This window comes from Bombus fervidus, chromosome 6, assembly GCF_041682495.2.
Source record: "Bombus fervidus isolate BK054 chromosome 6, iyBomFerv1, whole genome shotgun sequence".
Lineage (NCBI taxonomy): Eukaryota > Metazoa > Arthropoda > Insecta > Hymenoptera > Apidae > Bombus > Bombus fervidus.
The window spans coordinates 11,110,264-11,126,418 of NC_091522.1; the positions used below are offsets into that span (position 1 = coordinate 11,110,264).

Sequence of the window (16,155 nt, forward strand, 5' to 3'; positions counted from 1 at the left end):
AACGTTTAACGACTTCGATTTCCTGATTCTGCAGATCTTCTTTTAGTTGCTCTTACGTTTCGTTCGCAACTGATAATAGAGATGATGTGATTGAACTGAAACCTTTCCTGTTGTTCAGTTGTGTGGATGAGATTTGAAAGAAGTGGCAAAGCCAGTCACACATACCAAATAGTTCCAATGAAAAGGAGTTTCACGATCACGTTAAAAGGAAGTAGGAATTTGAAAAGGCCGCGAAATGAAAAAGATCTTCTATTTACAAATAGGTCGTATATTTACATACTTAACGCAACCTCGTAAACAAATACATATATATATATAAAAAAAAAGACAGTCGTACGCGCGCTATGTTCAACGAACTAATAACGTCGATTGGACGTATCGTGCGTACGGTAAGCCATATGCACGAGACGTTACGTACATAAAATAATAAATTAATCCATAAAAAAAAAGAGAGAGGAAAAGAAGGAAGGAAGGAAGGAAGAACATAGAGGTGGATAGAAGTTAGGAGCGAGTTGACGTGTTTTATGGCTTGGCAGCATCGTCACTGCGTATTTCTTAACAATGAGCATCTCTCTTAAGCTTATACGCTCTACTTATTTTACGTATCTGCAATACACCAAGTTATGCATAACCATTTGCCAGGCAGCACTATAAAAGTAGAAGAAGTTTAAGACTACTCCGAATACGGAATGCGTATACGCTGCGATACGCAGCTGGTTTTAAGCTCGCGTCGATGAGCGTACATGCGAACGCGTTAACATTTTATTACCTATATCTCTGGCCAGTTGTATTTCAGCTTGTTAGATCGCGTCGGTTATCAACGTGTCAGGCGGCTGAGTTTTACTGCTTCTTTACACGAGGATGACTCGTGTATCTTTGGGTGCTTGTACTTCTAAATGCGTCCACTTATAAAGGCGTTCTAACTGTTCGAAATTACGTTTCTAAATTAAGCGATACACATATTATAAATATTGTAGGAAAAAGTAGCAATATAGAATCCTGTTAGTAAATTAGAACCTTGCACTGAGAATAATATCTTAAGTATCATGCACGATGACATAACTATAAATATACATAATGATATAGAAGTAAAGAAACAAAATATTTAATAATCTTAACTCGACTACCAGACTCGACAAAAAATTGTCGAAAATATTTAAGAACGACAGTGTGGAATTCTTCTTATTTGTCATAAGGAAATGTCATTTGTTCGATTCATAAGCGAGAAGCTATATGCTTTATCTGCTTCTATATGCTTAATCTACTATATGCTATAATACCAGTCATCTGAAACCAACGTTACGAAAAACCTGGAGCGCAGAAATTTATTTCTGACAATAATAGTAAATCTACTGTTTGAAAAATTACTTAAAAGCAAAACAGGGTTCCATATTATCTTCTTCTCTGTTCTGCACAGAATACAATATAACGTATACGTTTGTGTAGGGGAATAAATTAAATTACAATTTAATTGTCATTGGAAATGATGAGAAATTGCGTCCAACGTAGCGTGTTTCTATTAAAAGTATCTAATATTAACTCGAGGGTACTACAATTAACAAGATCTCGCTAAAGTTCCACGACACGTACCACGTAACGGTGTTTCTATTTTCAATGCGATTAGCACACCCCGAGCAAGCCGAGGCGCCTAAAAAGTCATCCCCTCTAGTGCGGTGTATAACTGGATATAGCGTATCTCATCGAGAAACAACGGACTAGATATATGCATATCTACCTGTTATTGTCACAAAGGTATGCAAAACCGTGTGTATCGCGCTCGTTGAACGCCCGCAGAGTCGAGCAATGCGTTTCACTGGAAACGAGATTCTCGCAAAAGGTAGGTATCACTACCACGAAGCTGTTGGACGAGGTACTGAACTTTCACCTCGGTGAAGGTTAAAGATGTAGAAGTGCGCGAGAGACTGGCGTTCTCGTTCAATCACGTGCCTGAACGTCAACGATGAAAGTTGCTCGATACGGCCATCTCTCGCCTTTTATTCCTCAAACGGCGACGATTTGTAATCGAACGACCTAAATCTGTGTAAATTTGTAATCGATCTAAATTCTTGTCGCGTTAGACACTCGTGCGTCAATCGAGCGATTAAAAAACGTCGATTCTAAGATGTGTTGGCTCGCGCGAATGGCCATGACACGATTGCTCGTCGACCCCGAAACGGATCGCTCTGATACTTTTACTTGCTTTCGTTCACATGAAACCTCTCCATCTCCTGAAGAGTTTCCGAGTGAAAAGGCGAGTAGAATGGTTCTTCGGAAAGGAACGGAGGAACATTCGAGGACTTTCGGTGCTTGCTTGTGTCGCAATTAAACTCTGATAGGATCTGCCTTCGCGAACATGAAGTATGTTCGCGTGAGAAGAAAGAAAGGAGAATGAGATTCGCCGATGAAGCTACGCGATTACCATTTCGCCGAAGAAAGAGAATTTCTTGAGTAAACCGTTCGGCTTCACAACCTGTCATCGATATATTTCTGAAGAAACGATCATCGTTTTCGCTTCCTAGCGGAATGTTAGGCCAATTGTGGCTTCCGTTTCATTCTGGCATGCTCTAAAATGGAATGTAAACTCAAGATGTTTCTCACGAGTCAGTAATCAGTGATAATCGTTATGGTGCAAAGAATAATCAAATCCGCTTGTAGATTACAATCTGGTGGAAACGATCGAAAGCGAGCGCGATTTTGAGTTCGTTTCTATCAATAGAACATTTCGTAACTATAATATTTATATATAATATATATAATTTAAATATTTTGTAATTAAAAATATGGTCTTTAACTTAATGACTTTAATTAATAACTTCTACGCGGAATGATTTCAAATGTTGCCCCTCAGTCCCGTAGTACCGTGGCTTAAGTTGGTAATGCGAAAGAGAACGAAAGTATGTTCGTTACATAAATTACCATACATTACCAAAGAATCTATCAACGAAAGTATTTCCTAGACAAACCATATGATTTAAGAGGACTTTGTCCCGCTAACGTTCTTCCCATCGTTCGAAAGAACAGTTGCCACGTTCTCGTGTTTCGCCACCGACCTTATCTCTTTCCTCGAATCACCGTATTGATTGTTGAAGAAAAGAGCGACAGCCTCCTTTTTCGTGGACTCTCCTTTATTAAATTCGGCTTCGCTCCTGTCGCCAGCTTGTTCACCTAATTCATCGGAATCTTTCCTTTGATTGTTCTCTGCCACCGTGATGTAATGTCCTTTAGGAACTCCGATGTTTCCAGCCTGCGGTAAATCGCTAAACACATGCTGTAATTGCTGTGCCTCTGGAAGACCTTGAACTTGTATCTGCCCTTGTTCAGGTTGTTCGATAGCCGCGAGGATATCCTGCAAGAGCCCATTAGACAGCACCTGATCATGCCTGATACTACCATCCGAATTCTCCGTTCCTAATCCTCCATCAGCAGCTTGGATTTGCAAGGTATACGTTCCCTTGGAACCCTGAACCTCAAAACCGTCGGCTCCATTGGACGTTAGTCCCTTCACCAGGGACAGAGCTTCGCTGCCTTCGTGGGTATTTAGAAATTGACTAGCGTCCACTTCGTTCGAGGCTAGGTTCTTTGCATGGCCATATCCTTGCTCGTTCAAGCTCGCGGTTAACGCTTCAGCTTTTATTCCGCCGTTCTCCTGTTGGAAATGAGCGTTCGAGGAGAACGACTCTTGAGACTGTACAGCGGGTGGCGCCGAAAGTACGTTCGTGACTTCAGCCGATTGACTGTGGTCGCTGGACAAAACGTTGTCCGTGTTTCCAGAAGTGGCGTAGCTCACGCCTATCGAACTGCCGTAGCTGTCCTTCAGGTTCGTTTTCGGTTGCTCTATGTTTTCTAGACTTAGCTGACCTATCGACTGCGTGATATCCAACCCACTAAAACCGTTTGACAAGGAACCCTCTTTAAACAGCGAATTCTGATTGAGACCAGTGGAAAGAGCGGCCCCGAAACTTGAGCCGTGAGAGCCGACGTTTAACGCGTGGCTTCCGAGATCCTCGAAGCTGTACTGCGTACCAGTCGTCTGTTCGAAACCGCAATCGTGTCCACCACCTGTCGACAACGGTAAATTCACTACCGGGGTGCCATACGTGGTGGTTATGGTGTTGCTGATGCTGTCGTATAAATTGTTGCCAAAGCCAGTGGAGGTGGAGACGAAGGAAGAAGCGGGTCCAAAGTTAGGCGCTCCGTACGTCAACACTGGCGCTGGAGTGTTAAAGTTGCTGAAGGATAATGGCGTGCCATATTGGGCATTCGGAGCTGCTATTGGCGAATTCAAGCTGACACTGGGTAGTTTGTTGAAAGCAACTGGAGCATGGAGGGCAGGTAACTGCTGCTCGAACGATAAGGGCGGAAGGTAAGTTTTTGGCGCTTTGGCTAGCTCAACGTGTCTCAGCGGTGGCAAGTAACGGTTAAGGTTAGTCAAAAGTCCGCTAGGAACGGATTCTTTGAACTTAATCGGTTCACGGTTTCTTGGAGGAACCAGGGTACCTGGAAGGGGTAATGGATGTCTAAACGATCCGTGGGGACGATGGTAATGCAAATTTTGCTTAAAAAGCGAGCTACCGTGTAATGCGAAAGAAGCAAACGACGATGCTCGACCTGCTTCGGCAGCTGGATAAGGACCATTAGGCGAGTAGGATGATGGAGGAGGGGCGCCGTATGAATCGACAACAGGAGGTGGTGGCAAAGGAATGCCCGATTCGATGGAATTCAATTTTCCAAAGGAAATGCTTGATAACGGCGGGCCGTAGTTATTGGAGAGGCCGTTTACAGATATTTGCGATAGCGACAAATCATTTCCTAGATTTTGAAACGCGTGAGAGTCTCCATTGCCGAGATTCAAATGGGATCCGGTATCAAGCACTGGTAATTTTAACTTGGGCAATCCTGCACTATGATCCGAAGTTAATGACGGATTTGTAGGTAACAACTCGAATCCAACGGTCTTTACGATAGAAAGCGGTTCTACTTTGGGCACTTCGTATTGTAAATTAAGCTGACCATGCACACCTGTTTGAGGATGTTCCTTCTTTGGTGGGTTTTCGTTGTGGAATGGTTCGTATTCCGGCAATGGTGGCGGTGGTAAGCCTTTATTATCGTTAGAATTAGACTTCACCGAGGTTTTCAAGTCTTGAGCCTCAGGATTGTGAATTGGAACTCCGTAAGAATCATTTGGTACATTTGGATTCTCGATAACGTTACTCGTAGACTGTCCAATGTGCACACCCACGGACTGACCATCCAAAATCCTGTGCTCATCTGATGGAGGTCCGTAAGAATTCGCAGGCTGTCCATGTTGATTGGTCAATCCAGCAATGGGTTGCCAGCCGTCGTACTTTATATCGGGCGGTGTAGGTGGTGCTGGCACTCCTGGTGGAGGAATCGGTGGAGGTGGCCTGTACAGATCACCAGCAGGTGGTCCATACTGTGCCTCGTGCACCACCGAAAGCGATGGCGGAGGAGGTGGTCCGTAGTTGTCATTCGGTTGAGAAGTAAATTGAACAGCAACTTTTTGCGGAGGCACGCCATAGGTATCGAGAGATACGGGAATGGCAGGTCCGTGTGCCGGTTTCGTTGGCCCAAGATTCGACGATCCCACGGCTATGTATTGATTAGACACAGAGGACGTGAATTTCAATGGCGGACCGTATTGAGGTTTCGGTGGCCTAAACGAAGCGAATGAATACGGCGGTCCATAATGTTGCTTCGGTGGCCCATAATGAAGTTTCAGCGAGCCAAAACTCAGCTTCGAAGGTAACGGAGACAAAGGAGGGCCGAAACTTTGTTTCGGTGGAACATGAAGCGGTTTAATAATTCGTGGCGGTCCATATGAAGATAATGGTGGTCCGTAGACAGGTGGTGGAATGTCTGGCGGTGGTGGCGGATATATAGGTGTTGGCCCTTGATCACCTACTAGTTCCGGTGGGCCGTAAACTGGTGCTGGTCCTTTAATATTTGATCCAATCGGAGGTCCATAGTCGTCAGCAGGTGGACCATAATTGCTTATCCTTTCGTTAGCTTTAATTTCGTTCAGTTTCTCTTCTTCCTTGTTAGCAAGCACTTGGGATTGCGCTTTGTTAACCACTGCCTGGACGTGTTGTCCGATCAGCAGAACGCAGAGCAGCGTAATTGCCATCTGAAATCAAACCGAATTCTTCAACTTTTCTTTTATAGTTTGACGATGTTCAATGTAAAATACATTGCTTTTTTAATCCTGCTACGGTCCTCAAATTTGTATGTCCCGATCTCACTCTTGTTTTAACGTGCAATAAGATTTACTATATGCATAAAATGTATTATAAGAGGTGAATTGAACAATTGAAACGGAAATGATACCTATCAATAATGATTCTTCCATTCTTTCTTCAAACTTGTTAAGAATAAAAAGCACGTTTCGGCTTAAAACGATCCAAAGAATGCAGAAAGATTAATATAGTGTAACCAAAGCAATAGATAACTAGTTATTTATTAAATGATAATAGTTATGATCATCGCTTGAAGTACAACAAAGCTTAACTGGAGCGTAAATAATATGCAATTTATTATAATTGTCTGTACTAAATAAGTAAGGAACGAGATTAGAGAAAGTAAACATTCCACGAATATGTGCGTGTACTGAGAATGTGATCAATATATTTCTACAAAATTTAAGAACCGTATTATCTACTGTTATAATGTATTCCATATCGTATTCAATGAGAAAACTGATATTATCAAGCAGACTATTTCAATTGAACTGTCTATCATTCAGCTTTTTATCTTCTGTATATTTTGTTATTTTGAAAGGAGATTTCAAGGTATCAACTTTAATCATCGATCAAAATACCTTTTCTTATTATGCTTGAAGATAAATATTAGATTACTGGAATTTTTAGGTTTGACAGTTAACTAGTAGCCTAACATCTTCTCCTGTTCTAATTAGTTGGTTGGGAACATAAGTGTAGCTCGATATCGTGTGCACATTTCGCTCGTGCCAGCACACATTGTCTATGGTTCCAAATTGAAGGCCGTGAGAGACTTTAAGCTAGTTTACAACCTCGGTTGGCGCAAGGCGAACTAGTCATCCCGATGCATGTGAGAATTATATGAACCTGCATTTACTCACTGTAAGTATTAAACGCAGGCACCCGTAAATAATTACGTTAATTACAAAGATGGCGTATAATGTATGGGAATATGACTGAGAAAAGTAGTATTTTCACTTCAATCTCCGATAGTTCTGGATTTCGTTTCATCGCAATGTTAAACAAGTGTTACACTGATAGATAAATGGATCACGTGAAATAAAAATTTGTTATTAAAAATTTCATATAACGCTGATGAAATATTACTTAATACTTCAACACATTGTCATTTTGAAATTCTTTTTTGTTAAATCACGAGAAATACACGATTTGCTGTTATGCTATTATGAATATTCATTGCCAATAAAAACTTGAAATTATGTGTTTTTGTATGTCTGAAACCAGAAACGTAAGAAGCCTTGAAAACGAAGAAGTATTTCTCTAAATCGTTTATTTTATATTCTTCCTTGTTTTGCTGTATTGCCAGAGAGTTGAATAAGAATTAAAATGATCGAAAGGAAGTTAACTGACTTCATTATTACAATTAAACGAATAAAGTGCAGTAAGCATTGTAAATATTACAGTTTGTTACATTTAATAGGCAAAAACGAAAACTACTTCTGTACTATAAATGTACTAATGAAACGCTGTTATACTATAAAATGAAATGAAGATCGTTCGATATCTCGTAAAATTATTTTGAGGACAAATAGATCTGGGAGAGGTTTATATTTCTTTTTACGGTAATAGATATTCATTCCACTGTGACAACCAGATTGTTTTCTATAAAAGATACTAGATAAGAAAGAAGAAGCAACGCACAAGTTTGAAGCTGTAAATGTCATCAAGAAGCCATCCTTGGAGGTCTTAAGTGGCACAATGACCGAGATGCAAGGTTAACATAATATGCCGCACTTTCTCCCAAGTGCATCAACGAGAAGTGCAATGTAAGAATAAGCATGGAGTGAAGAGATGTCCAAGTATAAATCTTATCTTAAATTTTTATTTGCATCTTTGTCTTTCTAAACGTTCCTATTCATTGGGATTTCCGTATTATTAAAGTGTCTAATATGTAATTCGAGAATGTATTCGAGAAATATCTTTGCTATATTTTTTCTGGAAATATTACACGTTTTTGAAATTTTTAACGATTTCGAACTTCCATAGCATATTAACGTATTTTTAGAATAAATCAAGGAAAATATAAACATTTGAGTCACAAAACCCTGAAAATGAAATTAGATCGGAAACTGCAGAACCTTTTACTTTGTCAGTGTCAGAAGGAATTTTATAATAATGATAACTTTATGATGAAATGATCATATAATGACTTCATCGATACTAAGGAAAAATAAGAGACAAGAACTTGTAAGATATTAATACATTGCTTGTACATTTTTCAATATTTCGTGTTCGTGTAATAAGTGTATGTATTCTTCTGAAACATTGTATATTACATTATTTTTGTTGATTATTTTATTGAACAAGTGTAATTAATTGAGACATTTCTTTAAACTATGTGTAAGATCAATTAAATGTAAAATTGGATTTGATCCAATTTAAGGATAGGAGGGAGATTTTCGTACTGACTGTATTTGCAACTTGTTCAACAATTATATTTTCTATAAAATACATAAATTTGCATTTTTATAGATTCGTGTATCTCATAATGTATAAATGTAATCTATGTAAATGTGCATCCATCGTTCATTACTTTTTCTTTATATTTTTGTGTAGTATGATAACTTTAGGATCGTTTAATTTACATTTTTTCATTTCAAATTAGTAGAAGCATATAACAAATTAAATGAATTTATTACTTTATCGATTCTCATTATATGAATTTATATACCCAAATGTATTATATATATGTATTACAAACAAAGCGAAAAAGAATTCTGACTCTTATACAATCCTCATTTTTTACACAAATCTTATCCTGTATAAAAACTTATAATATATGTAAAGTTTAAGGTATATATTCTGTCTAAAAAAAAAAAAAAAATAAACCTTGCTTATTACATTGATGATCGTAAAACTAAAACACGAAGGACTTCGATTTCTACTTTGTTATGATAAAAAAAAAAATATGAATTACAACCTCTTATAACTATGTGACAGGTAATAAGTTACGCTGTTACCGCAGATAGCGTGAGTTGGAAGCATTTGTCATAAAAATAGCATTGATTGATGAACTCTGAGAGCATTTTCAAATCTTTATATTTTTCTTTCATCAGAACATCTAACAATTTACCTCTTCTTTAAATACTATACGTCGATATCAGAATGAATATTAATATACAAATAATTATTTATAATAAATACTAAATCATTAATTTTAATATAGAGTATTACATATAATATTACTTGAACTTGTTCGAGTGAAAGTAGAAATTCAAGAGCAAAATCTCGATCGTCCACGTATAGTTGAACATAGTCTGCCTAACTGAAAGTTAGATGTAATACGAGAAAAATTGCTGTAATAAGAGTGTACTTTTCATTCTTCGGATGCAAATGGTTGGTCGTCTCATGTTACCTCTTTCTATATCATTTTCACATGACAAGATATTTCTCGCTTTCGTATAGTCAAATAGATAGTTTGCTTAACTGAAAGTTACAGGTAATATAAAAAATACCATACCAATGGACGAGGACTGTGTATAGTAATTGAAAATAAATAAATTTCATATTTCCTTCGATTACAAATGATTGGTCCTCGATGCAATCTCTTTCTATATCATTTTCACGTGGCGTTGCAAAGACTCGCTCTTAACGATGCGCCCACTTATTGAGGCGCAAACTGTGCGCTCGCGTGTGCAATAGTTTAAACGTATGTTGTAACCAGAACGGGTAGACGGTCGAATGCATCGATGTAGGCAGATTGTGACTAGGTCAAATACCTCCTTCATGCATAGTCATATATTCCGACCACGTAGCACAAGTGCACGTAACGCGGTGGAAGCCATCACTTCTTATCGAACGATACGATACGATTCATCGGAAAATCCGATGTTTATTTAGCTTCCTTCCACGTGCGAACTCCAACTTTTCTCTGCGCGCGCGACCAAACTTATTCGCTGTTTCCGCTTCCCCTGTCTCTTCGATGCACATGATTTCGTAAATCGGTAAACTTTTCGAAGAAAGAGAAAAAGAAACGATTAAAAGTTATTCGCTTCCCATGATGTATTTTATTAGCTAGTAAGCTAATATACTAAGCTACCATAGCAGTTAGTTAGTAATCTAAAGTAATATACTTATCTACAGTGACTACGAAAAATATTTGTGCATCATCGTATTTATCGTAACATTTATAACTAGTACTATTGCTATGCGATTTTTACTAATTAATTAGTATATTAAATTTCGCGTCATTTAATAATACTTTCATATGACTATAAATATTTGATACAGTGAAATTGCATATGCAAATACTTTCACACGCTAGATAATACGCATTCCTTGTATTTTTGCATCTTTTCCATAAATGCAGTATCATCCGTAGTCTATTCATAAGCGAACAAAACTCTGTTTGCAACAGATTAAGGATCGTGGATCGTTGACCGTCGCTGTGGCTAACCGGTTGGTTCAGCAAAAGCGTAAGTTCGCGTAGCGTACGCTAAATGGTACGACATTGATCACTATTCTCGTCTAGTTTAGCGTTTGTCGGTTTCTGCGAAGTAAATGTCGTCATAAGAAGTTGAATTATCTGAAAAGCTCTGCACGCTTCGATTTCGTAACGACAAGATTTTTATTGCTAGATGGAATGTAAATATTGTGTAGGACATTCCACTTGGATTTTTATTGCTAGATGGAATGTAAATATTGTGTAGGACATTCCACTTGGAATGCTAATCAAGTACACGACAGAGAGTCGATGAGACTACGGAATGAAACGGTTGCGCTTCACAGTAGCTAGTTTTTAGCACAAGAAGTAATTTGTTCCATCAGACTCTTACGTTTTAAACAATTTCTGCCTAGTTGGTTTGAAGATGCTTTATGCAATATTTTTCATATTTATTATTATAGCTTCCCTATGCATTTTGTTAAGGAAAACAGTAGACGTTATTGCTAAGAATCCTCTGTAACTCAAACGTATAATTCTAGCAATTTTACAGTCTAGTAAAGCCGAGGTGATTTGTTATGAAATTAGTAGATACATATGCACGATAAGGAATATAAAGTTTCACAAAACAGAAAATAAAGAGTTAGAAACACTAGCGTGAAGTTTGCCATTTCTTTTAATGATTTTTTTATATAAAGAAAACTGTAACTTTTACTTTATTTTGTAACTTAGGTCAACTTCCTGAATCAGCAAGCAATGATTGACATTTGAAATTCAGCTTTTCAGTTGTTACTTTTACATTATCAAATTTCTCTAATTATATTTCAATACTTCACCATCGTTCCTATGCCAGCAATCTGTCGATTGTCATAAATTTAAACTAAAATCACTGCTTCCTATATCTTCAGTCTTAATTGAACAGCGAAAGGTATAATCACGTCTAGTTATTCTTATAATGTTGACGTAACATTGCCCACAATTAATTCAGTAGCTAAGACATTTTTTACTTTCACGTTCAAAGAGAAGTTCCGTTAACTAACTTACGTTCCTGGACTTTTTACTCGTATTTACTGTCGTTAATATCCCAATATATCTTAGAAACTAACAGCTATTATTTCATTTTATTTTCCACTCGACGCGCTGAGAAAAAAATTTACAGATCTTGTTGCTCTTAGCATGATCGGTTAATGATACACGTGCTTAATAGCAGATATTCCTGAACATGAAAGGTGTCAGTCGAAAGGAAGAGTAACTGCTTAAAATTAATGACACCGGAACGGTCAATTAAGAATAAGAAACGCTGGGTGAATGGTTATCAAGAGCCGATAAGAAACCTGCGATTATTTAATCTGTGCCTTAAAATCGTCGCCGTGCAATTATCGATAATGAATACGCTCCTACCACTTAGACCACATTTTGTAATTTGCGCGCCCCTTTTTCGCACGAAATTTAAATTCAGGGATTAACGGGATCAACGTTTTCCGCGAAACTGTATTTTTCGCTCCAATTAAATGGTTAACGAGTGTTGAACAACATTTTATAAGAAGTTAAAGCATACTGTGATATTTAAAAAAAATGTACACCATATTCATACTTTTAGTGCTATATTAACTCTTTTATAAGAATTTAATTCTAAGCTTTTATAATCACAAAATTAAGCAAAATTAATTCTTCAAATAGTATCTTTAAAGGTTAGATGATCCACGACACTTTGGTTCCAATTGCTTAATTTTAGATTACTTCGTCTACATTCTGCATTAACTGTATATTATATGTGATACAACATTAAATAATCTAATTCGATCATAATCCAAATGTATATAATCCAATGATACCAGTCGATAGAAGTAATTGTTCGTCATTCGGAATATTCATATTTACAATTGCAATTAAGCTATATCTGTTAGCAAGAAATATAGAGGATAGTTTATACGAGCAGAAATTAATTTAAATTATTACAATTCATCACGCTCAATTACGAAATACACCTACGCCGGATACCGCATGGTAACTTTGCCGAATGTAACAGCGAGAAATCATCGGCATAAAGATTAGCGAGTAACAAACTTTCCCAGCTCTCGACCCGAGGAGAAAATTACATCTACGACAAAACTACTGTTTTCGTGTCGGAAATCCTTCCGTTCAATTGCAACAGCGCAGCAGTACGAATTCGTGTCGCAATCACAGATCGTCGGTCCACCTTGATCACTCCAAACGATCCATCAAACATCAAAGAACGAAAGAAAAAACTTGGCGAAATCGCGATCCTGCTGTCAAAGCACTGAACAACACACGAACCGTTCGTTGAACGAAAAAATAATAAAGAAGCGTCGTTCGCGCAATGATCGATGATATTCGAAGATCCACGATCACCTACCTTGCTTCGAAGCATGGTTGCACCCGCGCAAATTGCTGCCAGCACTGTACACAAATTAAACGGCAAATCGCTTTCTTTTTATTGATTTGTCGGCACACCGAAAAAAAGACAGAGCGCGACGTTCCTCGTTTCAGCGTTTCCTCAGGCTCAATCGAACGCGGTCCTACCGTGTCGCATCGTGCACACCATCCTCACACTCTCCGACCGGTAGTCAACCTCTTTGATGGAGGAGACCCACGACTCCGTCACTACTAACACAAAAAATGCTCGGTCTTGTATGAACACTCCGCTTATATAGACTCTGAGAGAGGTACTAAGCCGGAGGAATTCTCGGCTGAGCTTGTCGAGTAAATCGAGGAAACGACAAACCGGAGAGGAGAGAGCGAGAGCACGAGGAGTAATGAACAGAGACGGTGACGACGAAGGGGCAGAGGGGAAGAGAGAGAATGAGAGAAAGGGAGGAGAGAGGGAGGAAGAGAGTCGCGGTGATGTTCAGGACGAGAACACAGGGAGAGGGGAAACCCTCACACGTCGCGTCGGTTAAAAATTCTCTTTGTAGAGAAAGTAGGCTAGCCCTGCCTCCGACTTGAAGAAGAAAGATGCACACGGAAGTACTGGACCGGTGATGCTTATCGGTCCCGTGCGAATACGTAAAGTTATATCGATAAACTCGTATCACGAGCATTCTGCACCGATGTCGAACAATGTATCATCGAAATTGCGAGTGCCGAGAATTTGTTCGACCCATGTAACATCCTGTTTAACATTTCCGTGGAATACTTTTGCGACAAGAATTTGAGGAGTGGTGGCATGTGAATGGGTTGAAACTGAGAATTCTTGAAAGTGTTTGTCAAGGTTACTACGATTGAAAATTTTGCTGCGAACGACAGAAGATTGATTTATTTCAGTAGGTGACGATGCGGATATTAGAATATTCACATTTTTATTTTTAATGGTTCCATCGTTGTTTAAAATAAACCTGCCTTTACGATTAAACAGTAAAAAATCTCGTTCTTCAAGAACTTTTAAACGCGAAAAAATTGCTGTCCTCGACATTATCACTGTACCATTATAAGGCTTAAGAATGAAAATATTATTCACCACAAGTTCTCTGTACAGAGCCAGTTCAGATCACGCACGCCATAAATAACATACTGTTAAGCACCCAATTAACAAATCGTGTAGAAACTTTTATTTCTTATCGTCACGTGAGCTGGTAAGGTCTTAAAATCGAGGGCCTATAATCCACAGACGAATGCGTGTCGTGACTTGGAAGAAAAATTTGTATGCAACGCAACGCTTTACACGCATCATAGGACTGCTATACGAGAGCAGTTGTAGCAATCACACTTACGCCGGTTAATTATTACGTTTCGAACAGTTTCTGAAAACTTTTTCTAGAAAAAAGTATCCATAGGTTGCTTAAAGTGGCTAGCAATAAGATAAAAAATTGTTCCTTCGTTCGCTATAAATTACAAATGACGCGGTAACGATTCACCGACCGTGGAACATCAGTTGATTGAAGTTTCGCCCAAGTAGTTAATTATGGTACAATAGTAATGTAATTCTCACATCAACGCAGTGAGGTGCAGAGAACACAATGAAATAGAAATGCGACCCGTTTCACAGCTCCGCTTGTGTCGAATTCGAACAAGTGGAAATAGGTGATTTCGTCAAAATCAAACTGAACAGCCTCTCTCGCCGAATAGTTTACGATGTGGTAACCAAAGGCTTGTAGTTCGTAGTCGACCTTCGATCCTGGTTACGAGAGAAATTCAACTGGTGTAAGAGGTGTACTCGTCGGTTACGCGTACAGAGTACGCTTCCGGTTCTGTCTTATGTACATACGTAGCACTTTGAGTAAGCATCCTCTCTTTCCGCTGTACTTGTGCAAGCTACAAATTGCATGTAGCTTACATATGCACGGTTTCTTAATTAACAAAACGCGAGGATATGTATAAACGTTCTAGAAGTGAACCGTAGACATCTTAGTTTGCCAAGTATATCTTCCAAGGTCCTGCATGATATAATCTCTGACGGAATTCCTGATGTGTGCGGATTAAGTGAATTTCTCTTCCACATATAGTTACCATAGTGTGGTAGAAATAATGTCGTGTCAATGTAATTTATGCTGTACTGTATGAATTTACATATATTGGGAATTTGCATGGCAGAAAGAACATATAAGTTACTTATTCATCGTAAATACATAGGAAGAACTACAAGAAAGAATAAAAAGTAAAATTCTAGAATCCTAATGTAATGAATTAATTCTCAACGGAAAGCTAGTTAATAAAATAGATTTAAATCTATAAAGAACCTTCATATACTACGAGTAAAAATGTAAATCATATGAAGTTTATTAATTATGTTTAATATCAACATAAATTATTCCATGATCGGCGATTTCATACGATACAACTGGTATCGTAGTTCAAATAGTTTCTAAGCGATTAGAACCTCTGATTATAAGTTTCGAATATTTCTTTCACCTTCCAACAAAAATTAAATCAAATGATCAAATATTTGCGGCTTGAAAAATCCAATCTTGATGGTAGCAATAATTTATCATCGTTCCCCGGTTAAACGTTATCGGCCTTTCCCTCGATTCGTGGCTTTCAAATACAGATTCAAGACACGGAGAGACGAAGCTGAATTAATCCGACCACGACGTGTCTCGTTTTAAAGACGTCGTGTACGTGTATGTAGAAAAAGAGGATAGAAGCGTAGTTCCGTGGCGCGTGCATGCAAGATGAAGCGCCGTGTGTATATCTGCGCAGCCCCATTGAGGTCCATTACGTTGACATCAATAATTCAGCGCAAAAGTGCCGCCCCTCGCGGGTTTCGCTTTGCTTGGCCGTGGATGCTGCGCCCGCCAACTCTGCCAGCGCAAAAGCCTCCGAAATAACGAAAGAGCCACAAACAAAATTGTTTCACTCTGATGTCTGTGCACTATGCAAAAGCGGTGAAGGCGACTAATCGCGACACTGGAATTAATTGTCCAACGAAACACGATCCGCCCGCCATTTTTCCCCTCTCGTTCTATTTTTATTTACCAAACACGCGGCTTCTCTTTTGTTTCCGGTGTTATTTGGAGAGCGCTGATTCGCAGCCCCGAAATGAAACGAAGATTCCGCCGGAAA

General features: G+C 38.6%; 1 protein-coding gene across 2 annotated transcripts; it reads right to left on the reverse strand.

Annotated features, from left to right (window-relative positions):
• Window positions 1-247: 247 nt before the first annotated feature.
• Window positions 248-13,287, reverse strand: LOC139987901 (uncharacterized). Of its 2 annotated transcripts, XM_072004700.1 has the most exons (3): window positions 13,013-13,287; window positions 5,020-6,145; window positions 248-4,059 (listed from the first exon to the last, which is right to left on the reverse strand). In XM_072004700.1, the coding sequence occupies exons 1-3, from the start codon at window positions 13,025-13,027 to the stop codon at window positions 2,972-2,974; spliced, it is 2,229 nt and encodes a 742-aa protein (XP_071860801.1). In that variant the 5' UTR covers window positions 13,028-13,287; the 3' UTR covers window positions 248-2,971. The 2 variants fall into 2 exon arrangements, with proteins under 2 accessions (XP_071860801.1, XP_071860800.1); XM_072004699.1 differs by having other exon boundaries at window positions 248-6,145.
• Window positions 13,288-16,155: the final 2,868 nt, after the last annotated feature.